General features: G+C 53.9%; 7 protein-coding genes across 7 annotated transcripts; 5 read left to right on the top strand and 2 right to left on the bottom strand.

Annotated features, from left to right (window-relative positions):
- The first annotated feature begins 4,028 nt into the window (after positions 1-4,028).
- Positions 4,029-7,890, top strand: GGS23DRAFT_152072 (DUF1708-domain-containing protein). The gene is made up of 6 exons (XM_051511370.1): positions 4,029-4,491; positions 4,556-4,701; positions 4,763-4,856; positions 4,932-5,160; positions 5,216-7,557; positions 7,615-7,890. The coding sequence occupies exons 1-6, from the start codon at positions 4,293-4,295 to the stop codon at positions 7,719-7,721; spliced, it is 3,117 nt and encodes a 1,038-aa protein (XP_051370186.1). The 5' UTR covers positions 4,029-4,292; the 3' UTR covers positions 7,722-7,890.
- A 2,821-nt stretch (positions 7,891-10,711) lies between these two features.
- Positions 10,712-13,707, top strand: GGS23DRAFT_576952 (glutamyl-tRNA synthetase). Its single transcript, XM_051516893.1, has 2 exons — positions 10,712-11,107; positions 11,167-13,707. The coding sequence occupies exons 1-2, from the start codon at positions 10,841-10,843 to the stop codon at positions 13,129-13,131; spliced, it is 2,232 nt and encodes a 743-aa protein (XP_051370185.1). The 5' UTR covers positions 10,712-10,840; the 3' UTR covers positions 13,132-13,707.
- Positions 13,708-14,162: 455 nt separating this feature from the next.
- GGS23DRAFT_576950 (uncharacterized protein) lies at positions 14,163-15,142 on the top strand. Its single transcript, XM_051516892.1, has 4 exons — positions 14,163-14,369; positions 14,426-14,570; positions 14,623-14,709; positions 14,769-15,142. The coding sequence occupies exons 2-4, from the start codon at positions 14,495-14,497 to the stop codon at positions 14,897-14,899; spliced, it is 294 nt and encodes a 97-aa protein (XP_051370184.1). The 5' UTR covers positions 14,163-14,369; positions 14,426-14,494; the 3' UTR covers positions 14,900-15,142.
- A 331-nt stretch (positions 15,143-15,473) lies between these two features.
- Positions 15,474-17,050, top strand: GGS23DRAFT_576945 (uncharacterized protein). The gene has a single exon (XM_051516891.1). The coding sequence runs from the start codon at positions 15,720-15,722 to the stop codon at positions 16,797-16,799; it is 1,080 nt and encodes a 359-aa protein (XP_051370183.1). The 5' UTR covers positions 15,474-15,719; the 3' UTR covers positions 16,800-17,050.
- A 328-nt stretch (positions 17,051-17,378) lies between these two features.
- GGS23DRAFT_606331 (uncharacterized protein) lies at positions 17,379-18,995 on the top strand (the record flags this gene model as incomplete). The annotated part of the gene is made up of 3 exons (XM_051519893.1): positions 17,379-17,953; positions 18,278-18,577; positions 18,620-18,995. The coding sequence occupies 3 exons, from the start codon at positions 17,379-17,381 to the stop codon at positions 18,993-18,995; spliced, it is 1,251 nt and encodes a 416-aa protein (XP_051370182.1).
- A 22-nt stretch (positions 18,996-19,017) lies between these two features.
- On the bottom strand, positions 19,018-20,296 carry GGS23DRAFT_598623 (uncharacterized protein; the record flags this gene model as incomplete). The annotated part of the gene is made up of 6 exons (XM_051518810.1): positions 19,018-19,036; positions 19,111-19,344; positions 19,433-19,603; positions 19,677-19,691; positions 20,132-20,164; positions 20,214-20,296. 6 exons carry the CDS (start codon positions 20,294-20,296, stop codon positions 19,018-19,020), a joined length of 555 nt encoding a protein of 184 aa, XP_051370181.1.
- Positions 20,297-20,843: 547 nt separating this feature from the next.
- GGS23DRAFT_606330 (putative class II peroxidase) lies at positions 20,844-22,000 on the bottom strand (the record flags this gene model as incomplete). Its single annotated transcript, XM_051519892.1, has 2 exons — positions 20,844-20,939; positions 21,017-22,000. 2 exons carry the CDS (start codon positions 21,998-22,000, stop codon positions 20,844-20,846), a joined length of 1,080 nt encoding a protein of 359 aa, XP_051370180.1.
- Positions 22,001-23,250: the final 1,250 nt, after the last annotated feature.

Below are 23,250 nucleotides of genomic sequence, written 5' to 3'. Positions count from 1 at the left end.
GATCGTATTTTCCAGACTCGTACCCGGGGGATTGGCGTGGCATAGATGTAGGTATGCATACGGCGTGGTCAGATAAGCATCGTGGTGTCAGTTGGGCACCGAAGCACGACACCAATGGAGATTAGGTAGATAGCGGCCCACGATCTTTGCGACGAACGAGCCTTAAAGCAGTTCAACGTTGGAAATTGCGCACGCATACGCAAGCACATACGTACCTGTCGTAGCTCATGTATGTCTGGGTAGAGGGAGGGTTTGTAAGAGCAGGCTGGCAGTTATACATAGTGTACGTCTCGCGACCAGAGACTAGAGCCAGCCAAGGCGCCGTAGACAGAGTGTGCAACATGATCACAGCGCATCACCGGGGTCTTGGCGCATGAACGGATTCGCTGCACCGTGCCGCCGACACGCTCCCCTCCATCCCGGTGACCACGTCTACTAGTGAGACTTCTAGAACGGAAGAGCCGTAGTCAGCACATGGATGTGTTGATATCGCGGTTGCGAATGGGCAATGCATGCAATGCCGCTACGGGAACTAGGAACTGTCTCGGGAACCGGAAATGGAGGGAGGGAGGACGGAGGAGACCTGGCTGTCCCCACCACATACTGCCCTGCCCTGTGAGTGTTGGGTATCTAGGTTATATTTCCGTTTGCCATGCGATTCCCAGAGGTCGTTAGATGAACTGCTGCCCACCCGGTCAGTCCTATACAGGCAAGGGAGACGGACAGCACCTAGGGTATATTCCTCTTCCAGGATGTATACGCCCACCTACCATTGATGCAATTGATTCATCATATCTACTGGCCTGCATAAGCTTCTGGCGAATGCCTGCGGAGCACCGGTGTCGGAACAGTATGTGACGCGCAGAGAGTAAGGCTCCGTGACTGGCAAATAGGTAGGTGCATGTACTAGAGTTATCGTGGCTGTTAGGGGGCGACGGGACGCCCGTTGAGATCCAACGCTAGGCATGCAGGTCCGCGAGTCCCTTGAATCCCATACATATGCACGGCAAGCCTCCACGCCTGCATATCATCTCCCAGAGTTCCAATATGGGGGCTTGGCTGGCGTGGGACCCGAGAGTGGATTATCGCAATAAATATCCGCCTGTAGCCTGCTCGAGTTTGCGTATGAAGCTATTTGGGTATAGATATGTAGAGGGACCCGGGTATAGGGGAGGCCATTCCCAGAAGCGTTTTCGGACTGGTGTGGCCTCTCTCGGACGTGGCGAGACCGCTGACAAGGAGCAGCCTGATTTGGGCAGAGTTGCCTGCAAGCCATTGGCGGAGTGCCGTTGCGTGTTATTGGAGCTCCGAGTCTCTAGACGTACCCGTTCGTCGACCGCGACGTTCTGCGACCAATGGTGGGCGTGGTGGCTGACACGGTATTTCGTGCGTCTGAGGTACTGAGATTGCGCTCCCCCTTTTCCCCGACAGTCCGAGTATACACACCACAACCCCCTTCACCCTGATGGAGGGTTTGGTTGCCTAACGCGCGCCAACTCATCTCAACCCCTCATCCGCGCAAGTGACTGGTCCTGCCCGGGAGGGTGGCTCCCACGAACCCATTGGCTTCTCGTTTCGAATGATGAGTTGTACTCCTGCAAGCGTGATGTCTTCGAACCAGACCTGGAGATTTGAACGAGAGGGGAAAGAGGGTACCGGCAGTATTGTCTTGGCTCCTCGTTGGATCCCGTATCTCGCATGACCACCAACTAGGTACCTGTCAACCGCGTGTGGCATCATCGACATCTCGTTTCCCTCACCGGCACGCATTCTTGTTCCACCTGTTTCAACGTGAGTTATTGTACCTAGGTACCGCGAACACGGCTAGACACGACTTGAATCTAGATCGAAATACAGCATCGAGCAGCCTCGAATTCCCGACGCAAGGCAAATAGGCAACGTAGAACATGGTGCGATATTTCTGGCGGCACTTCTCGGGGTTGGTGTCGAAGTGCCGGTGTTGCTCTGTTGTCCAACCCTTTCTCTGTTGAGGCCCTACGCTACCGGGGTATTGACACATGGCGGCTTGAGGACCATACTAGGGTATCTTACACCTGGCAGTAATGCGCGAACATAAGGAACATAGGTCAGTCGCAAATCGTTGCCGACGAGATTCGATAGACGATGTACGCAGGAGGTGTGACGTTCCTTGAGAGAGAGAGAGAAAAGGAGAGGAAAAAAAGAAAAAAGGCGAAGCTACCACTAAGCCAACCAGGCTGGGGTAGATTGTGATTAGCCCACATCTGCCGGTTAGAGCTGACAGTGTGCCGTACGAGACTAGGGAGTCGATAGGCAAGCAGCTAACAGGAAGAAGAGCCCGAGTCACCTTCATCTGCTAAAGGGAGACGTAGCGCCAGTTCTTCGTATTGGCGGGAGAGCAAACGCACATATACAAAGCTTGTGTGGCCGAGTCGGAGATAGGGTATATAGCCAACAACATGGCGAGCCAGCTAGCTAGCGAGAGCACGAGACCGCTAGAAGAAAAGATGGAGAGGGGCGAAACGAACAAACAAAGATATCGTATATTGATGGATTCGAGTCGTGGAGGCGCCGAGCTCCTACACGAACGAGTAACCCAAGCAGATTTGCTTGTGCTAGGCAAACTAGCGAAAGAGGTTCGACAAGAGACGTAGGCATGGGGAATGTGGTATATAAGGTGGTAGGTCTAGATTCGGGTTCCTACATGGACGACGATGACGAAGGACCCTGGGAATACCTAGAAGGCGCGGGAAGAAGATTATAACAACTGAGACGAAGAGGAGATTATCGTTGAAGCGTGTGCGATTTTCATTTATGGCGTAGGTACGTACATGACGTAGAGAGAAGAACCCTCCTCCGCCCCTCTTCCCCTGGACCTGACCTATACCTACCTCCTAGGTACCTCCAGGGGTGTCTGAGGTACCTAGGTACCCATGTGCCTGCCTTAGGGTGCTATACCGATTCAACCTAAGGTTGTAGGTTGTATATCGACTTCTAGAATTCTCATATGGGTACTAGTACCTAACGCATAGGTACCCTATAGAAATGTGTATACCTAGGTACCTACAGTGTACATACCTGTAGTGGTAGTACCTGGTATACGCAGGTTGAGGTAGGTTAGGTCGCTGCTTGACAAATGAGACTGGGCCAGAGTCTAACCGGAAGTCGCCCGGCCGCTAGCGCACTTCCCGCCCTGCAATTAAATTAGAGTTTCTCTTCTCGTCAAGTGGTCACAGGTAGAAGTGCGGTATTGGTAAAGGGGTGGAGGTACCTGTTGGGCCCGTGACGCGAAAGTATTATCAGGCGCGTCGCGTACGGGAAAGTGACCTCAACCCATCACGTCGAGGCCGGCGCCGGAGACGTACCTGTACGCGGTCCTGTACATGTCTCCACATACAACTCAATGGCAACCCCTGTCAGGATGGGCCAATCAGGCATGGTTTCACCTTCTCCACGTAGCTAGTCTACCGGCCAGACATCGCACTCCGTCCGCCGTGGCCGCGCCTGCCCTTCTCGTTGGCGACAAGCACCATACTGAGAAGGGATAGACGGCACACATCAGGCACGCAGCTGCGCTCAGGTACTCGGGTACGCTGGGCCTGGATGGGAAAGAGCAACAGACAATATGGTCCTCTTGGGACGTTTGGCCTGTCTGCCCCTTAATTTTTAATTTGTGCTGCTTCTTTTTTTTTGTTCTTCTTTTCTCCCTCCCTCCTCTTGCCATACCCTTATCTCTTCGCTCCCCGGCCTCGCAGCTTGGGTCGCTCCGAACCCTCCTGTGCATTTTGATACCCCTTCGTCCTGTCGCCTCACATCTCTCCCTCTCTCTCGGTGAAGGCCTCAGTCCCAGTTGTTTGGTCGTTCCATTCTCTTATTTCCTATCTCTTTTCCTGTCGCCAGGCGAGGCGTGGATCCCACCCATACTTAATCAATGCCCACACACCCCGGTCTTCTGTGTTTTCCCGCCAGCAACGAAGAACTAACCCAGCCGCTTTGCATTCAATACACGCCCAGATAGGTCGAACGAGCTCCATTGCCAATACCAATCGATGTTATTATTACTTACCACTTGATACCCAACCCCCACTCCCTGTCAACGCAAATTGGACAGTTCTTCCTCTTCCCTCACAATCATCCCATATGTTAGTTAGCCCGTGCTGCAGCGAGGGAGAAAAAAAAAACATTGACCGCCTGCCAAAAACCACTGATTCGGGTGTCTCGCTCTCCCTTCCATTCTTCGACTTCAACCTACATGGTGTAAACCCGGAATTTCTTAACCCATCCAGACGTCGACCTCGAGTCTGCCAATCACGATGCCGAGCCTCTTTTCGAGAATAAGGGGCAAAGACAACCCTTCGAAACTGAAGTCTAGGAAAAACCCCCATCTCGACAACTTGACTCACCAATTGTCCCATAGGCCACGGTGGGAGGACGCATACACCAGGACGTCGGTAGAACCGGAGGAAGTCCAAGAGCTCGTTGCGCGTTGTACGGAGGAACTCAAAGCCAGAGGTGGGATTCAACCTGACGCGCCCTCGTCCTCGCGAGCCTAGGCTAACCAGTCCGTGACGCGTAGCCCTCGATCTTCCCTTTCTTCTTCTCCCTTTTCGCCCGACTTCTGACCCTAGCGCTGTGCGCACCTTTATCCGCCACTTCTTCGATGGCGATCAGAACCTGTCTGGTGACCCTCTTGCCCAAGAGTTACGCATGGTGGCACCCATGGTACGTCTCGTCACGTCGAAATGCGCCGGCTCGCAGGGTCCCGTGATTAACAAACCACCAGGTCATCTCTGGCGTTCTTAAATGGTGCTGGAGCAGGCTGCCGGGCGGTCTCGTAGGCTGGGATGCCTACGAGCTGTTCAAGGTCGGCGAGCAAGGTATGTCTGGATAACGTACCCCTCGCAAAGAAGCAGGAATGCGAAATATATGCTAAGGGCAAACGAACGATGTAGACTCGAACATGGCTCGCGACTCCTTTTCGACCTTTATTCCGCTAAGCGTGGAAAACCAAGCGCGCTCTCACATCATTTTCGACTATTTCGATCTGCTCTCAGCTATCGCGGCACACGGTAAATCGAACGGCCTCAGCGGCCGCAAGCTATCCCGTATGGCGGCGTGGTGGGCCTTTGAATATGGGGATACGGGTAGTGGTTTCGAGGGCGGATATAAGTCGTGGCTGAGGTTCGCGCGTCCCCGAAATCAATCTCCTCGCATCGGTCAACTAATGAGCCCCTAGCGCTGCGGATGCGACGAGCCACCTGTTCTTCGCCTATTTAAGGTCCCTCTCTCCCCAACAGGCTCGTGCAGGTATATCCATGCTTCCGATGTCCTTGCAGAAACTACTGCAGGAAACCGAGTACCCCCCGCAAACGCCGTCATTGATGATGTCGTCGACGTATAAGGTGGTTATGATCGTGGAAACAGTGTCTCCGACGCCGTTTGCGCTCCTGCGCCGAGCCAACAACTTCCAGTACCGGGATGACGACAGAGCGCTCCGAGAATTCTCGGAATACGAAGACCCCGTGACCGCCCTGACCGAGGAATGTCGGAGAGTTCTTAAAGCGATTTCTCTTGCGAACCAGTCTCACGTGTCCAGCTCCAAGCATTCTACTGGCCTTCGGGATGCTTCGTGGTCGCGCTTCGAGGACATCGGCTTCGGAGATGCCCTGGAGGAAGAGGATGAGGACGCAGAGTTGGCCAAGATTAGCCAGGCACGCAATCCTCGTGGACTGCGGACTATGCCTGCGTCGGGGGCCAACCTGGGGAGACCAACGACGCCCTCCTGGGCAGATTTTCTATCCTCTGGATTCGTCAATGATTCGCCCAATAGCCCCACGAATCTCCTGTTACCTCCGGACAAGATCCTACCGCCAATCGAGACAGCAGTCAGGCAACGGAGCTCGCAGTCGCACCGCCCGCGCCTAGAGAGCGATCGTAAATTGGAGCCCGCAGAACTCGCCAGCATCACTCGAATCGACCTGGACGACGCGTTCTGGTGGGTGTGGATGAATAGTTTAGCTCCTGAGGAAACTGCAGATCGCAAATCTGCCTTTGGCCGATGTACCGTTCTCGAGACCGTCATCCGCGAGGGCCGGTGGCTCTTGATGGAAGAGATGGTGAAAGGTGCGGCCCCTGAACTCGATGCCGGAGCTTATATCGCGGAGAAGAAGGGGTTCTTCAGTTGGACGAGGCGCAACAAAGGCGTCACTCGTAGCAAGTCGTCTGCGAAGCCGGGCACCGATAATCGTCTGAGGCCCGGTGTACCGGCTGGTCTTGGCTCGAGTAAGACGAGCATCGGGCCTGATCAACAAGCCAAGATCCAGGCAGCCGCACAGAGACTACAGGCAAAACAACTTCAGGAAAAGCAGCCGGAACCCAAAATTGAGCGGCGCGGGCGTACAGACGTTGAGCTAATGAAGGAAAAGACTAACAGCGTCCTTACCCTACAGCCGAGCATCATGAATGCAGCTTCGCCAGCGATGAAGTGGGCGAACAAGTACGATAAAGAAGCTATTCGCGAAGCCTATCTGGGAAATGCATTTGCCGGCCGTGGTGTGTCTCAAACATCACTTTTAGCGTCTAACCCTGCCGGCGCGAGTGGACCGGCAGCTAATGGCAGCGGTCCCAATCCGGACGCCGTAGAACACGCCCCGTCTTCGGCTGCTGTGCCTCAAGGCTCACCAGAGCCCGAGCAAAAGCCAGCGGCATCAGGTGGTACCCCGGCTCAAACCCCGGCTCCAGTTCCCGAGAAGAAACCGAATCCCCTCAAACCTATCCGTACTGCTGAGCGTTTGGAACCCGCCGGCCGGAACTCGCCGTTGCCCCCCACTCCACGTGCAGAGGAGAGCATGGAGGCGACTCGGGAAAACATGCTCTCTCCCGAGCCGGTCAGCCCTGATAACAAAAAACACAAGAAGCTGCACAAGGAGGAAAAGAAACCCAGCGGTTTCAAGAAGCTGTTTAGTCGAAACAAGAATCGACAATCCAAGCTGCCAGAGAATGCCGCTGCTGAAGTGAACAAAATGCTAGCTGCAAATCCGCCTCAAACGCCCGAGGCGGCCGGCGCCCCTTCTACGGCACCCGCGGCACAGCGCTCGCTACCCGCCCCTCCGGATGCAGCTCATTCTGACGCCAGCCTCAAGACCCCTAGGGAACGACCCGAGGACAAGACACCCACGCAGACACCCATCACACCGGCGGGCCCCGAGCCGGCGTACGACCCATCGATCGACGACAATCTTTCTCGCGTTGATACCGCGGATGCCGCCGAGGCTCGCCACGAATTTTCTCGCTTCGATCAAGGTCCGCTCCTAGACCAACCCGCCTTCGTCCCCGATGAGGATCAAAGCGTTGACAGCGCTGCCCCGCCGCCGATCGCTAGGCACCCTAGCCGACATCCCCCGGCTGAGCAGGACGACGACGTAGGTGCGCCGTCACCGACCGTTCCGAGGCAGGACCGATGGGCCGCTATTCGGAAAAACGCGGCCGATCGCGCCGCCCGACAGAGCGAGGAGCAGAGTCGAGGTGCATACAGCAAGACCACAGACGGCGATGACACTAGCGGCAGTGGTGAAGAGAGTAAGTAGTGCTCTCTGTCCTTTTATGGAACTCGATATAATTGCTAACCCGTCGAAGCCATCGAGTCCCGTGTGGCGCGCATCAAGGCCCGTGTTGCCGAGTTAACGGGTAACATGGAGGGTACCTCCGGACCCGGAACTCCAACCCCTCCTAGACGCCGCTAGAGTTGGTTTCTCAGGATGAGGAATTGGCTCTAAAACGACGCGGATCATTTACTCCCATTCCTCGGGTCGTCTCCAACACATCTCATTACTCTCATTTGTAGCATCCGGCATAACCCGCATTGGATGCTCTTTAATACGCCTAGTTTTTCTTTTAAACTTCGTCTATCCCCCGTATTCCGATGATACCATTAGAAAATTTCGTTCAGTTTTTCTTTCTCGGCGAGAGCCAGACTGGAATCTAGTTTTCTCGATGTTCGACGTCTACAGTCCAACACAATGCTCTTCTCTTCGAAACTCTCCCCGTGAAACATTTGGCAAATACAGGGGCTATCGCCGCTCTAACGAGGCAGGCGGCCCAAGAATTTAAGAGACGTAGCCCTGGCTTCTTGTGTGTTACTATTAGGTTCGACAAAACAGAAGAACGGTTCCGCGGTACTATCGCAGTCGACCTCCTTTTCGTTATGCGCTATGTTTTTCTTCTTCTTTTCCATATCGAGGGAGTAATGGGGCGACGAGAGAGGAAGATACCAAATTCGCAGAAAGGGTAAGAGGTCTCAGGGGGAGCATGGAAGATACCTTAGGCAATACTTGCTCGGGGAGTGCCATCGCGCTTCGTTTTGATTTCCTTTGTCGTCACGAGTTTCCCTTAAGGTCAATTATCTGAGCATTCCAGTAGGCGGCTTAGCAGCTCCTTGTCTTTTCCCGTTCCTCTCTTGCGACCTCGTAAACCTGGAACGGGATAAATAAAGAGGAAGCGAGGAGGAAAGAACCATGCTTGCGCCAGAAAGTCTTCTCATGGTTGCTGCCTAGGGTGGAAAGGATAAAGGGGGGTGGGGATGATAAGGGTCAGAGGGGAAAGGAGGAGATGAGTTGCTCGTAATGCGAATTATTCTGTAGATCAGGAGAGCTACGTAGGCACTGAGGTTGCTTCTGAGAGCAACGGAATGTGAAAAGAAGAAGGTGAATTGACTGACTATTTAAGAAGGAAGGAAATGAATAAAGGAGATATGAGCTACCTATATATAGATAATAGGGAGCTAGGAGCTAGGTTAAGTAGGCGAGCAACTAGAGAAGAGGTAGGCAGCCATGTATAGGTGGCTCTTTACGTAATATAATTTAAAATCAATTAAAAATTAATCTTTAATAAGTTAAGAGTAATATTTGTTCTTTTTCTATAACGTTCTTATATGTTCTTAATTTAAAATTTTATAACTTTTATACTTTTAAATTAATTCTAGATTAATTGTAAAGGTTTATAATAATATTATCATTTTAAAATAAGTTTAATTTAAAGTTAAGCTTAAGATTTATTATATTTAAATTAAGTATAAAATCTATATTTAATGAAAAAAAATTAATACTTAAATATAAAGATAAAAAATGATAAAATATAATACGTTTAATATTATAAATTTAATTAATTAGTAATTAAAATTAATATATAGGTTAGTAATTTGAACTTTCGAAAAATTTTAATTTTAATAGGATTAAATTTAGATAATCTATAGAATATATAAAGAAATATAGATTTATTGAACAGGAGCAGCGTGGGCACGCTGACAGAGGCACGAAAAGGGCTACCCAACTGCCAACAACTGGCTCAGTGCCGATCAACCAAGATTACAGTTGTAAACAGCTGTAATCGGTTGATCGGCTAGCTGAAACGGCAGCTAGGAAAGGGAAGGAGACTAGAAAAGGGCAACGAGGATGGCGAGAAAAGGCATGGCAAAAGGAGTGAATAGCTGTAACTAGTGATGGCTACAGGTCTAAGTCTCACTAATGAAAATATGAGTGCGCGACTCATATAAATAGACATCGAAAAGGCTACGTGGCCTAGATCCACTGCACCACTACAGTATCCTATTTAATTAATAGAGAAAAAGCTTAGTATAATCGTCTAATCTGGTTAGAAGTTAGAATAAGGTATAGGGGACTAGTTAGGCTAGTCTGAGACCTTATTAAAAGATCTTTTCGTTTGCTACGAGGCGCCTTGCCTAAATACCTAGGGTACGAATACGTTAGTTGAGTGACCTTGTTGCATTTTATGCTCGGACTTTCTCGGCATCCTCTTCTAGCTGCTATGCACTCGGAACAAGGCCTCTCTCGATCACAATCCAAGCCGTTGATACTGCAGTGGTAACACGTGTTGGCCGATTCCGGCAGCTCTTGTTTGCAAGTGCAGAAAACCTGCGATTGTCTACGCCATATATTTTGGCAAGCCTGATGTGTGCGGGCGGCGACTCACACCCGAGCCCTGCGGTCTGGCAAGAGGTGCAGGGCACTCTGTTACACGCTATCTATATACCTTTGCTCAAGCTAAGGCATCTGCGATATCTCATATCCGGTACTGCATAACCGTCCTCAGGGCATTTGTGATGTTGATCAATATATTCCCCTAGCTTGTAGTGGTTTTTAAATGCTGCAGGATAATGGACTGCCTCCAGGACCTTCCTTGACTGATATTGCGCCTTAGAACATAAACTCCGCGGACACTTCCCACCGGTGAGTTCGATGACGCCGAATGTGTTTCTTCAGATCTTCTAACGAAACAAACGATTTGCCGCAAAGATGTTTGGAACATACATGCCCGTCTTCGGCGTTTGCGTGCTGTTCTTGATAATGATTGTCCATCTACCTTTTACCAGAAAACCAACGATCGCAGGTTGAGTGGGGACATTCACACGTGACACTCATTTTCGAGGATAGATCTTGTTGATGGGGATATCGATGACCTCGGTCTCGATCAAGCTGTTAGACGGCCTTAACGCTGCAGCTGTATATGTAGGTATAAGCCTTCAGCTGATTGATCTTTGAGCAATCGGTCAACTTTTGTAACCTTGGTAAAGGTCAAAGTTGGCGAAGAGATTGGTTCGAGGCAGAGGAGATGCACCTGGACAGGCCCCATCCATATTCTTAGACGTAGGTATTCTTTATTTAATATTCAATCTATGATTTTCTGTTAGTGCATAAGTTGTACGTATCGCGTACCCCGCCACCTTCAGGTACCATTATGACACGTGCGTTGCGGGGTTAATAGGTGGTAGGTCTCACGAGTCTGAAATCTGGTTTTCCTCTTCTCCCCTCCATCTCTCTAAACCGAGTCAGTCAACTGTAGCAAGATGGCTCATTTCGAAGCGGCCACTAAAGCCCCGCTGGCTCTTGTTCTGCCCAGCTTGCTGTTGGCGAGCTACCTGGAACGAAACGAGTCGCTTCCCTCAAGCTGGCTACCACTTTCCAAGACGTATACTCGAGCTGCCTCCCTTCGCAATGGCGCCTCTGTCCAGCTTACCTCTCCTGGAGCCGAGGGAACAACCTGGAGTGACCGGGATGTCATGGAGCAGCTGGTGTCCTCTACATTGAAGCTACCGCCCCCGCAAAGCGCCTCGGTAAGTGCTGAGCTCTCTGACCAGCTGCCGTCTCGTTCTGATCACCATGTCCTTACCAGGTCCAAGAGTGGGTTCGACGTAGCTACGACTTGGCCGTGAGAAACCCTCAGAACCTGAACCAGTCACTCCTAGAGATCGAGTCTCATCTGACCCTACGCACCTATATCGTCCGCTACGACCTTTCCCCCGCCGACATTGCCGTGTGGGCAACCATCCGAGGCAATCCTATTGCCCTGTCCCTGGCCAAGAAGGTGTACTGCAATGTCTCGCGGTGGTACCACTTTATCGAGGCTTCTAACCCGTGGTTCGCGGACGTGCTCACCGATTTCACTGCTGCCGACGTCAAGGAACGCACTCGAGCAATAGCCGCCGCTTCGGCGGCTGGCGCCAGCTTCGACGTGGTGGCTTTGCCGGAAGTTGACGGTCCCATGGTTACCCGGTTTCCTCCCGAGCCCTCCGGCTATCTTCATATCGGGCATGCTAAGGCAGCGCTTCTCAACGACTACTTTGCCCACCGGAATCCTGGCGGCGTTCTCATCTGTCGGTTTGACGACACTAATCCGTCAAACGAGTCGATGGATTTCCAAGACGCTATCGCCGAGGACTTGGCCTTGCTAGACATCGTTCCCGACAAGACGAGCTATTCCAGCGACTACTTTCCGCAGATGTACGACCTGGCTGTCCAGATGATCCGAGACGGCAAGGCCTTTGCCGACGACTCGGAGCTCGGCAAAGGCGACGAGAGCAGGAAGAATCGGCTTCCCTCCAAGCACCGAGATATGGGTATCCAAGAAACGCTGGAACGCTTCCAGGAGATGCGAACGGGATCCGCCGAGGGCCAGCGATGGTGTCTCCGTGCTCGCATCGCCTATGATAGCCCCAACGGCACCCTGCGCGATCCCGTCATTTACCGGTGCAACCTCACCCGACACCACCGTACGGGCACGAGCTGGAAGGTGTATCCAACGTACGACTTCTGTGCGCCCATCTTGGACTCCATCGAGGGCGTTACCTTGGCCCTCCGCACCAACGAGTACCGTGATCGCAATGCCCAGTACGAATGGATACAGCAGGCCCTCGGCCTGCGCCCGGTGCCCATCTGGGACTTCAGTCGTCTGAACTTTGTGCGCACCGTCCTCTCGAAACGGAAGCTCACGCGCATAGTGAAGGAGGGCAAGGTCTGGGACTGGAGCGACCCGCGCATGCCCACGGTTCGAGGCATCATCCGCCGCGGCATGGCCGTGCCCGCCCTCCGCGAGTTCATCTTGAGGCAGGGTCCCAGCCGTAACATCCTCAACCTGGAGTGGGGCACCTTTTGGGCCACCAACAGGAAGTACATCGACCCTGTAGCTCCCCGGCATACTGCCATCGCGGCCGACGACGTCGTGTACTGTGATGTGAGTCACCGCGATGGCACGCCTGTTGATGCCGCCGCATCAGACGTGCCCAAGTACGTCAAGAACCTGAGCCTGGGCACTCGGAAGGTCAAGACGGACAGGATCATCATACTCGAGCAGTCCGATGCACAGAGCCTAGAGATCGGAGAGGTGGTCACACTGATGAACTGGGGCAACGCCACGGTTCGGGACATCTCTAGGATCCAGCCGCGTGGTACTGGTGACGCCGGCGCGGCCACTGCCGACGACCACGGCCAGGGCAGCGGTCCGCATTCTGTCGTGAAACGCCTGGCCCTAGAGCTGGACCTCGACTCGCGCGACTTCAAGAAGACCAAGAAGATTACGTGGCTGGCGGCCGTGGAAGAGAACATGGTCCCGGTGGAGCTGATGGCCTTTGACCATCTTATCACCAAAGACAAGCTCGAGCCTTCGGATGTGCTCGAGGAGTGCCTTACGCCCACAACGCAGTTCACAACTCGCGCCTTCGCTGACTGCAACGTGGTGGACCTGCCAAAAGGTGCCGTTGTGCAGTTTGAGCGGAAGGCGTACTACCGACTGGACGCACCCTATCGTGGTCATGACACGTCGCCAATGGTGTTTTTTGAGATCCCTTCTGGTGGCAAATGAACGGAGGGTTTTCTCACCGGGCCAGGGAAATATTTGCGCGCGTAGATGTTCAGAAAGTGTACGGAGGCGATAAAGCAGACATGTCGGTACGCTCTGCGAGGGCAATGTAGTTCCTAGCTGCAGGCCTAGCAGCTGCGTACTATTATGCAGAGAAAATGCTGCCTGTTAACCAACAGTCACCTATAAACTGCTGCTCTGCAAGACTCGTCCATGGGACACCCTTTAATGCCGTTGTCCAATTCGCCGCGTGACCTGTGCGCTTTACTGCATGAACGTCTTGGGTGGAGTGTTGATGCTACCCCTTTTTAAGACCCGGTACGGCTATCGCCTAGACCGGGCTTGCCGGCGGGCGTGCAAATCAAAGCTTGGCTCGCTGAATTTCGTCGCGTGTGATCACCGCTTTCCCTCCCCCTCCCTCTCCTGTATCTTACTTGTCCAGGGTGACATCCTACTGTATGACCTCCAAGACTGCTTACGGATTCATAATATACAAATATAAAGTTACGGGCTGCCTACTCGGGGATTGAGTCAATAACCAGGACAGTCCGAGATAATGTAGCCTCAAACATAGGGCCCCGTGAAAAAGTCGTGCGATCATGCCCATTCACACAAATATATACCTATACCTACCACTGGCCTCTCTTCCTATGACCACATCAACTGTCAGCCATCACTCTCTGGCTGGCGTTACTTCCTTCGGTCTTGGGAGGCCGGAGGAGTTAAAATATCGATATCGGCTTTAATGGGTTCCGATCCTTTCGCTATATAAGGGATATATCTAATATTGTAAAGGTATGTATCATGTATTATGGGTACGATCAATCAAGGTCACGTATATAGAAACATAGTGTGCAGCATTTGGTGGCAGAAAAGAGAACCCTTGTGTTGGCTTCAAAGTCGGAGTCGCCCAAAACGACCCCCTGTCGAAGCCCTCGCGAAGAGTTTCCGGTTCATTGCATCCTCTCGGTTACAGAACACTGCCAATTGACTAAACCATAAGCTTGGGGCACCCAGTGCCTCCCCTATGTCCGCCCTGTTTATTTAGTGCCGGCTTACCACCTGTAAGGCGGCAGGCTGTCTGCGGCTCTGGAGGGCAAGGTTCGGGCAGCATTACGGCATAAGTGAGAAATCAAACTTATATAACGAGATCGCCCGAGTTAGACCACGCGACTCCATCAAGGATAGCATTAGTGTAAAGGAAAACGGCCTCGTGTATCCCAGCGTCTCCGATGATTCGCGTTGGTCACTTTGCCCCCCCCACCTCTTGAGAAATATCCAGCGCTGATAGACGTAGGTGTCTCAAACGGCGTTGTCTTATCCCCAAACACTGTCGTAATGAGAGAGCTGCTACGCCGGAACCTTGATGAAGCTGCTCATCGCCGAGATGATGATGGCCGACAAGTCAGTCTATGCCCCTTACATATATAGCATCCCGAAAGGTAATAGAACTTCATCTATACCAACAAACATTAGCTAAACTTAGCTGCGAAGGGACGTTCATCCCGAGCCACCTCACCTTGATCAACGAAAGCTCATCTCGGTTCTCTCTACAGCCGTCGCGTGGCATGCCACTTCGGGGTAAAGATCGTATCACCAACGTCTAAGCACGAAGCAAAACTAATGCCAACTCCGCCTAGATCTCAACCAGGCCCTAGATGAGTTTTATGACACTCGTGCTATGCGATACACGGTTGACCGGTGGGTGGAGAAGTACCCTGTCCATTCTGCAGTGACAGACGATGCGGACGACAGGTGGATGTCGACATGAACCAGGGAATGCCGCGAGCAATAATTCTGCCTATTACACCGAAGGTGGTTAGGCTGATATATGGGTATTAATCGGACTGGGCAGCGAAGTATCGTACTCCTCCTACGTTCTCCGGGCGTCTTTCGTGCAGGTCATGGATCCGTGCTTCCTTGTATTCGGGGTTAGCCTGATGTTATTGACGAATACTGTCTCTCTTTGTAAACAATGCCCTTGTGAGAAAATAGACGTGTTGAGTGACCTTGCATAAGATAACCGTCTTTGTCCCTTCGCTCTGATTGTCATCTGTCGACACGTACGCCTCGGATACTATACCGAAACCTCGCCGACTCGATATCCTACAATGTGCGCTACGGATCAGGTATATCCGCGGCCACGGGCCCGAACATTTGGTATCGAGCTTGAGATGGTCATTGCATGGATATGGGATGATGAACCTGATATTCATCAAAGCCTGGCAGGTCAGCTGCCACCACTTCTCAAGTTACCCGCCCAGAAACGAGATGAACCTTACTATTATGAGGATGATTGTGTACGAAGTCACATCCTACAGACGCTCGTCGCCCACGGCCTCCCTGCCAGCCTAACCCCTCAAAGCGTCTCCCAGACTTGGGTGGTAAAAGATGATCGCAGTATCCGACACCCTGAGATTCAGGGGTATCACTGGACGGGAGTTGAGATAACGTCGCCGGCTGAAAGGGCCAACACTCCTGTGGTCTTCAAGGTACTTCGCTATGTCTGTGAGCTACTGAAGTCGAATTACAGAATCTTGACCAACACATCCTGCGGATTCCATGTCCATGTAGGCGACGGCGACAACGACATGACGCTCGAGCACATCCGGCGAGCCCTCGGATTTTTCTGGGCTGCGGACCCGCTGCTGAGCTGTTTGCACCCACCACACCGGAGATACAATTACTACACGCAGAACATAAGGGAGGGGAGTGCATTATCACATGGTAAAAGCAGTAAGGGTTATTTTGCGGGAAGCCATGGAACGCGTGACAAATTCTGCACTCGATATGTTTTCGCCGGGACGCGGCACGGGGAACTGCCAATACAGTGGCGGCGCGACAATCGTAGCCGGCATCACATCGAGGCTTTCGAAGCAACTAGAGCACCCGGCCATTACGAGCCTTTCATTTGGCGAGACCATGCCGAAGATGAACGGAAAAACAACGAGACCCGCAAGACCTACGACGAGTCGGCGTCGGAACTTGAGTTGGCTTCATTGTTTGAGGACTGGGAAATCGAGTCTCGTATAAAGAGACACAAAGCGAAGGCCGACGACGAAGGCATCGCCGCGGACGTAGGCGCTCCGTATGTTTCGACGCGGCCCCGGCGGGGTCTAGGCCATTTTAAGATTCCGGTATTTACACCAGAGGACCAAGATCGGATCCGCAGAGAATTCAATGTGGAACATGCCATATGGCGGCCTAATGGCAAGGCAGAGCCCGACATCGGGGTCTTTGCCGGTCTCGCGGAGATATTCTCAGCAAGCAGCTCGTGCACGCTGCAACTGCTTCACCGAGTCTCGAGGAACGAGCGCCCGAACTACAACTTCGACTCGTACGCGTGCCCCATAGCTCAGAGCCGCCCCTTCGAACAACACACTGTAGAGTTCCGTCAAGCGGCGGGAACGCTAGATGGCGCCTGGGTCGAGGTATGGGCGAGAATCTGCGTCGGCCTCACGCACTTCGCCATCCACGCCCCCGTCCCCGAGTACTTGAGTGTCATGTATCACCTACATGAAGCCCAAGCCGAGGGAGCCCCGTACAATGTGATAGACTTGCTAGACGAGGTTGGCCTATTTGCCGAGGCAGAGTTTGCGGCGAAGAGGCTTGCGCGGTATAAGAAGGAGTGGGGGCTGAAGTTCACGAACGAGACGGACGAACCGTCATGAATGGAATCCAGGTAGGTAGGTATGTAAACCCGCCTTGCGCTGGGACCCAATTGACTCCGAGGCTCTCTCGTTTCCAGATTGGGTTGGAATTCACGAAAATGAGAGAGGGCCAAGAGCAGAGGTAGGTAGGTAAGACGCGAACGACTCTCGAAATACAGAGCGTTGCTCTAAGGTAAGTAAATAAAAGATAACGTTACATACCAATTGAGCCAGCCCTTATATGCCTACATACCGCAAAGCGTAAATGTAGGCGTCTACGTTTTACGTGACAGATAAGTAATACACACAATGATATAGATTATATTATTATACCTAGCATACCCTAATGCATGATTCGATGCCCCTCTGCGTAGCCCTTAATACCTAGTGCCACATAGCCACAGGTGGCCAGGTGTGGCTGCGATGTCTGGGTTCTGTGCCCTTATCAACTATCCTCAGTACCGAAGGTTCGCGGTAAGATTGATATCGCCATCGGGCCCGATCATCTCCCTTCTCTCTCACTACCCTCCATTTCAACACCAGCCATCTCCCCTCCCTTCCGGCATGGAGGACGCTTCCAGCACTACTAGTCGCCATGGAATGAGACTTCGCGGCTCGACAAGACAACGACCTGTCTGCTGGACGTCTCTGCCCGCCGAGATTCGCCTCATGATTTTGGATGCGATTACACAGCAGAAGCATCCCGGCTGGGCTTCTTTCGCATCCGTCTGCAAAGAATGGCAGTCCGTCATAGAGAGGCGAAACTTCCACCGGCTGAAGCTACGAGCGTCTTGCCTCAATGATTTTGAACGTATCATCGTTCGTCCGAGAGAGCTCGTTCGCCATATTTGCCTCGATATCGAATTGCGGAAGTACACATGCCGAACTTGCGAAAAGAGCGAACGGTTAGGGCAAAACAGCTTAGTCTTTACCAAGGGAATCGAAAAGTTATTCCGTATCCTCAGCACCTGGAAGCTAGCGAATGGCTTGACGTTGGAGCTCAACGCCTATTCTCCCAGCGACTCGGACCACTGGTTTAAGAACTATTATTTCACCTCCAGTAACGACGGTAACGGAGACGCAACTTCTACACATTTTACACAGGAAACCAACCGCAAGTGGCACAACCCAGAGCACGATTGGGCCAATGGCCGACAGCATACGACTCCCCCTAGGTCAGCTATACTGGGGGCTCTTCGAGCCGCTCCAGCTGCATAACCAGGAAAAACTTGCTCAAGTCGACGGCGTCACATGTTTCATCCTACGTCGACAATTACGTCGTCGCATCAGGATTGGGGATCTTTGGCGTATATTGAACAAGTTTGGTCGTTTGGAACACCTTATCTATGAGCCATGGAGGGAATGGGCTAACCGATCGAGAGTCCTCCAAGATAATAGTACGTGTCGAGACCTTCCCCCCCCCAAAAAAAAACACACACAGATACACACACACATTTTTCACATTTGGTCACTAAGATCTGGGTCGCAGAGCTCATAAGTTTCGTCAAGCGACACCTTCCCCAAACTCTCAAGAGAATATCGGCTTTTGAAGATTTCAGCGAAGATATTGTCGCAGCACTGGGCGGCGCTGTCCCCGCATCAAGCTGGAGCTGGTCCTTTTTGTCGCACACGGCCCCCGGGGCGATCCTAGTGAGCGCCTCCCGCGTCGTAGAACCCCAGCTTGGCGCGGCTTTTGCTGCAAGGAGTCTCGACCTTGAACAGCTCTCCGTCTCTTACATGGTCAACGCCCGGGATTTCTTCCAGGCTTGCACGCCAACTTGGACTTGGGAGCGCCTGGAGTGACTGGCGCTGACATCGCAACTTCTCCGAGAGACGGGAAGTCGTAAGGAGATCGATGCCTTGCTGTTCAACGCTGGTATTACCGCGCTTCGGATGCCGAAACTGCAGACTCTAGTCCTCTGGAATGGCCACACAGAGAATGCATGTGCATTTATACACCACACGGGCAAGGACCATGCCTCTGTCGCCTGGCGCGGCACATGGAATATGGACTTGAGCCCTCGCGTGGTCGAACTGTGGCGACGCGTGGCCTTCGAGGGCCATTCGCGTCACGCACTTCGGGTCGACAAGCAGCGGGCGCGAGGCGTCATCGAGTCCCATGGCGATGCCATCTATCATTTGAACTTTCCCTGTCAAGTGGTTTCGCCCGTGTCCCTCTGGCAAATACGCAAGGAAGCAACCGATCGCAGCGCATAAAAGCGCAAGACAACTTCCCCCGTCAAACAGAGTCCTCCTTCCTGTGACGGACGTCAATAAGATGGCCGTCCTCTGCCCGCCTCGGTCTCGCCCTCTCTTCTCCTCGTCCTCGTACTCCTCGTCCTCGTACTCCTCGTCCTCGTACTCCTCGTCCTCGTACTCCTCGTCCTCCTCCTCTCCACCATTGCCACCACCACTACCATCGCCACCACCAATGTGAGTACTGCCTGGTCTTATCACCGTCCCTTTGCGCCCATCTCGGCTCTTCACACCAGTCCTTGCCGGACTCGATTGGTCTAGACTGGACCGAGCCGATGCATCAACATTGATGGGACTTGGTCCAGACTGACTGCGATCTGTCATGAATCAACCTCCATGGGAGAAACGCGTGTTCTCAACGAATATCTAGTTAACGTGCCTTTCCCTTAGGCCGATACTTCGATCTGGCCGTGTTGTCTCCGCCGACGCCGCACTCGCGAGGGCCCGCGCCAGCCACCTGGCCGCCTGGAACGCTGTCCACGTCCTCGACAGTCTCGATAACGGCAAGTTTCGCCGGCTGATGCGGGCCCTCCAGAAGGCCTCCAGAGCCGTGGTACGGGCCAAAAGAGCTGCCATCCGGGCAAACGCCCAGTAAATGTGAGTTGGATATTTTTCTTTCGCTTGTTTCTTGGCACCACTCACCATAATTGGGGCAGCCTATGAAGCCTTGGGCAAGTGGTCTTCGGCGGAGGTATCGGTCAGGAAGTTCTGGCTGATTCAGGACGATTGGCTGGCACCTTCTCGTGGTGTCCTGAGTTAGTAGCCGTAGATCTCGTACGAGAGCTCCGGTGAAGCGAAGACCAGCCATATGGGACGTTGGCAATGCTTGGAAATGCTGCAATGTCTTTTATTTTTCTTCTTCTTTCGTCTCCTTTTTGCTGTGGTGGAGGAAGCTGGGCAGGGTTTGGCTGCAGTCGGGATGTCCGAAACGCACTTCGAAGAAAGTCATGAGCTTGAGTCCCGTGTTTTTTTATGCTAGCGTTCAATTCCAAGTTGTGCAAAAGATGCTCTGCTTGCTATTCGACGACGATACATACACCCAAATTCACTTTGCCATGCCTCCCAAACGACAAGGCTATCCCCAAACCCTGGCAAACCAGCAATAAGGCTTCTGGCCGTAGATGACATAGCTGCATTAAGTCAGTGATTTTTAAAAAAAGCTAGACCGGCAGAACTCACATCGGCCAATACGAGTAGATTCTCGTGTCCTTCATCTCGTTCCGGATGCCGGCGAGCAAGCACACCTCCGGTTCTAATCCCATGTTAGATCTTAGCGTTTTTGTCAAGGGGGTATGTTAAAGAAGTCAGTATCAAGAAATAATAGAGGGAGCGTTCACAGGAGATAAGAACGCGAGACTCGGAAGGCGAAGAGCGACCTACTTACAACATACAAAGAAACGTAAGAATCCCCAATTTCGTTACAGGCTTAATGCAGACAGACATTGTCCTCGTTTCAGTTGCTCCCTACCTTCGCGTACTCGCGGGGGGACGAGTCAACAGCATAAAACAGACAATACTAGGATATAATCCAACCGTCACAGAATACCTTCGACACGATGGCTTCAGATCACCTCACGTGGAACGAAACAGCGGAGTGCACAAGGATCAAATCCAAGTAATATGAGAGAAAGTACGCGGTGTGGGTATTAAAACTACCAAGAACCCACGATCAGCCGCCACCGTTGTCTCAGCCGTGGTGCGCGTAAGGTATACCTATGACGATGCCCCCCCCACACGCTCCTCCTTGGCATGCACGGACGGTCTCACCATCCGCATCCCAGAACCCCGTGGGGAGCACTCGCACGGTTGCTATTGCGCCAGGGGCAGCACCCAGGTGATCTCGGTGAGGTTGTTCAGGTTGGTGACGCCCAGCATGCTCATGCGGAAATACGCCTGCGCGTAGGCCTGCGCCGGTGCGTTAGCTAATGGGGGAGAGAGAGCGGAGGGAGGGAGGAAGGGAGGGAAGGAGGGGAGAGACTCACGGGATTCCACAGGATCTGGCCGCCGACGGCGGCGAACTGGCGGAAGCGCGCGCGCGTCTCGGCGTACGCGGCGATGCTGCTGTCGCTGTGGAAGATGAGGATGGTGCTGTTGTCGCCGGCGAGCGTCTCGCCGTAGTAGCGCGTGTCCCAGCGGGCCGGCGTCGAGTCCTGCGGCGTGCCGGCGCGCGCCGGGTCGACGAAGCGCTGCGCCGACGCGCTGTGCGCGCCGAGCAGCGCGACCAGGTCACCCGGCGTGAAGGTCTTGGCCGCGAACAGGGCGAGCAGCTCGGGCGCGTCCTGGAACGGCAGCGGCAGCCGCCCCGCCGGCCCCGGCCGCGCGTCGTCGCGCCGCCCCACGAACGCCCGGATCCGCGGCCCCCCCGGGCACGACACCGTCGCCACCAGCGCCGCCGTCTGGATCAGGTCCGCCATCCCCACCCCGTACGGCGCGAACTTGGCGTGCCACGCCCGCGTCTGCGCCGCGATCTCCGCCAGCCCCATGTTGTCCTGCCGCGCGAGCTCCTCGTCGTTGAGCAGCAGCGACCCGTCCGCCCCGCCGTACGCCGAGTCCCGGTCCCACGTCGCCGCGTCGTGGAAGCCCTGGCGGATGGCGCCGCGCGCCAGCGCCGTGCAGCCGGCGTCGTCGCGGAACGCGGCGCGCAGCTCGACGACGACCCAGTGCCAGACGCACAGGAGGATGCGCTGGCACGTGGCCGACAGGAAGTCCCCCGGCGGCGTGTACGTAGTGCTGTCCGCGTTCGCGCTGCCGCCCGCTAGGATCTCCTTGATCGCCGTCCCGCTCGGCGTCAGCGCGTCGTCGGGCATGCTCGCTAGGTCGCCTATGACCTCGGTCGACCGCTTGCCCAGCGAAGACTGGCCACCCTCGAGGCCCTGGAGCTCGGCCATCGCGCGGCTTAGTCCGGGGTAGCAGAAAGCCCGGGTAGCCGCCCAGCCAACCAGCAGGAGCGCAGTCGAAGCCTTCATGATGGACAGGTGTTCGCTGTCGAGCCCGGCGTGCAAGTACGCGTGGGTGTGGGTGTGCGCGCGCGGGGGGGGGGGGGGGGTCACGGTCGTATTACTAGGTAGTAAACCGGCGTCGTGTCGCGTTGCGATACGGATGATTGGGCCACTGGGTGGCAGACAGGAAAGAGAAACGTGGGCGACCGGCGAACGGTTCGGTGGCGGAAACGAGAGAAGTTGATCGAGAATGATATGTATATGTATCGGCATCTCTCAGCCCTCGCGGGATACCTCCCCCCTTGGGTCCCATCCATACGACCGAGAGGCACATCTCGGCCAGGCTCGCGTACAGCTCGCCATCATCAGCTGGAAAGCTTTGCCTGAGAACTATCCGTCAAGAGGGACCCTCTCGCTGCCTCATCAGACAGATAAGCATGAATTATGTGGACGGCGCAGGCAAGCCTCCGACGGCGCGTGACACGAATGGAAATCATCCTCGCGAGAGCCTAGCAACAACGCATCATGCACGGTGAGAGGCGAACAAATGCCCGCGCGGTTAAAGGGGGGGTGAGGACGGGACGGTGATGTGTGCTGCTCACTGAGCGTGATCGCACAGAAGGCTGCGTCGGAACTCAGTCTAGAGCACGGCGGGATGTCATGGCACGAACGCCGACGCGCATCCAACACTATTGGCGACCTAACAATAGCCCTCGATGCGTAATGGAGGCATTCCCATACGTCGGAACCGAGGAATCCCGCGGCAGCGAGCCTCGCTCTTGTGTCCGCTCCTTCTGGCTGGGTCACGGCCGCGTCGTGGTCGTCAAATGTAGGTATATCGAGCGGGCGACAGAGCTCGTGTCTGCATTTCCACCTTGGCTAGATCAACCTGGCCCAATCGCCGAGCCTTTGTCCTACAGGTGACCCCCCTGGCCTTGCAGGGGAGGCGTCAAGCCAAGTCGATAACACTCTCAGCTATGTATATGATGAGGTGCGCTCGGCGGTTGAGCGCGTAATTACAGGCCTCCCTCCCCCACCCACACTGCGACTCGCGGGTTATGATGATCGTCGGCGAAGACCTACGGCGCGCTTCTCCGTCAATCCCTCTCATCCCGCAGCTTTGGGGGGGGGGGCCATGCATCATCGACTTCTACGTATACCTATATATAAGACAGGGCTTGGTGAATACAGGACAGATCCAGCTCAGCTCTCGCCTGACGCGCGAGGCACGCTCGGCATCGTTGTAACGGTGGGTCACAAGCCGCGGCTGCGGCGGA

This window comes from Durotheca rogersii, assembly GCF_024521655.1.
Source record: "Durotheca rogersii strain YMJ 92031201 chromosome Unknown GGS23scaffold_18, whole genome shotgun sequence".
Lineage (NCBI taxonomy): Eukaryota > Fungi > Ascomycota > Sordariomycetes > Xylariales > Xylariaceae > Durotheca > Durotheca rogersii.
Note: the sequence above shows the minus strand (reverse complement) of the source record. Positions and strands in the feature narration are given on the sequence as shown.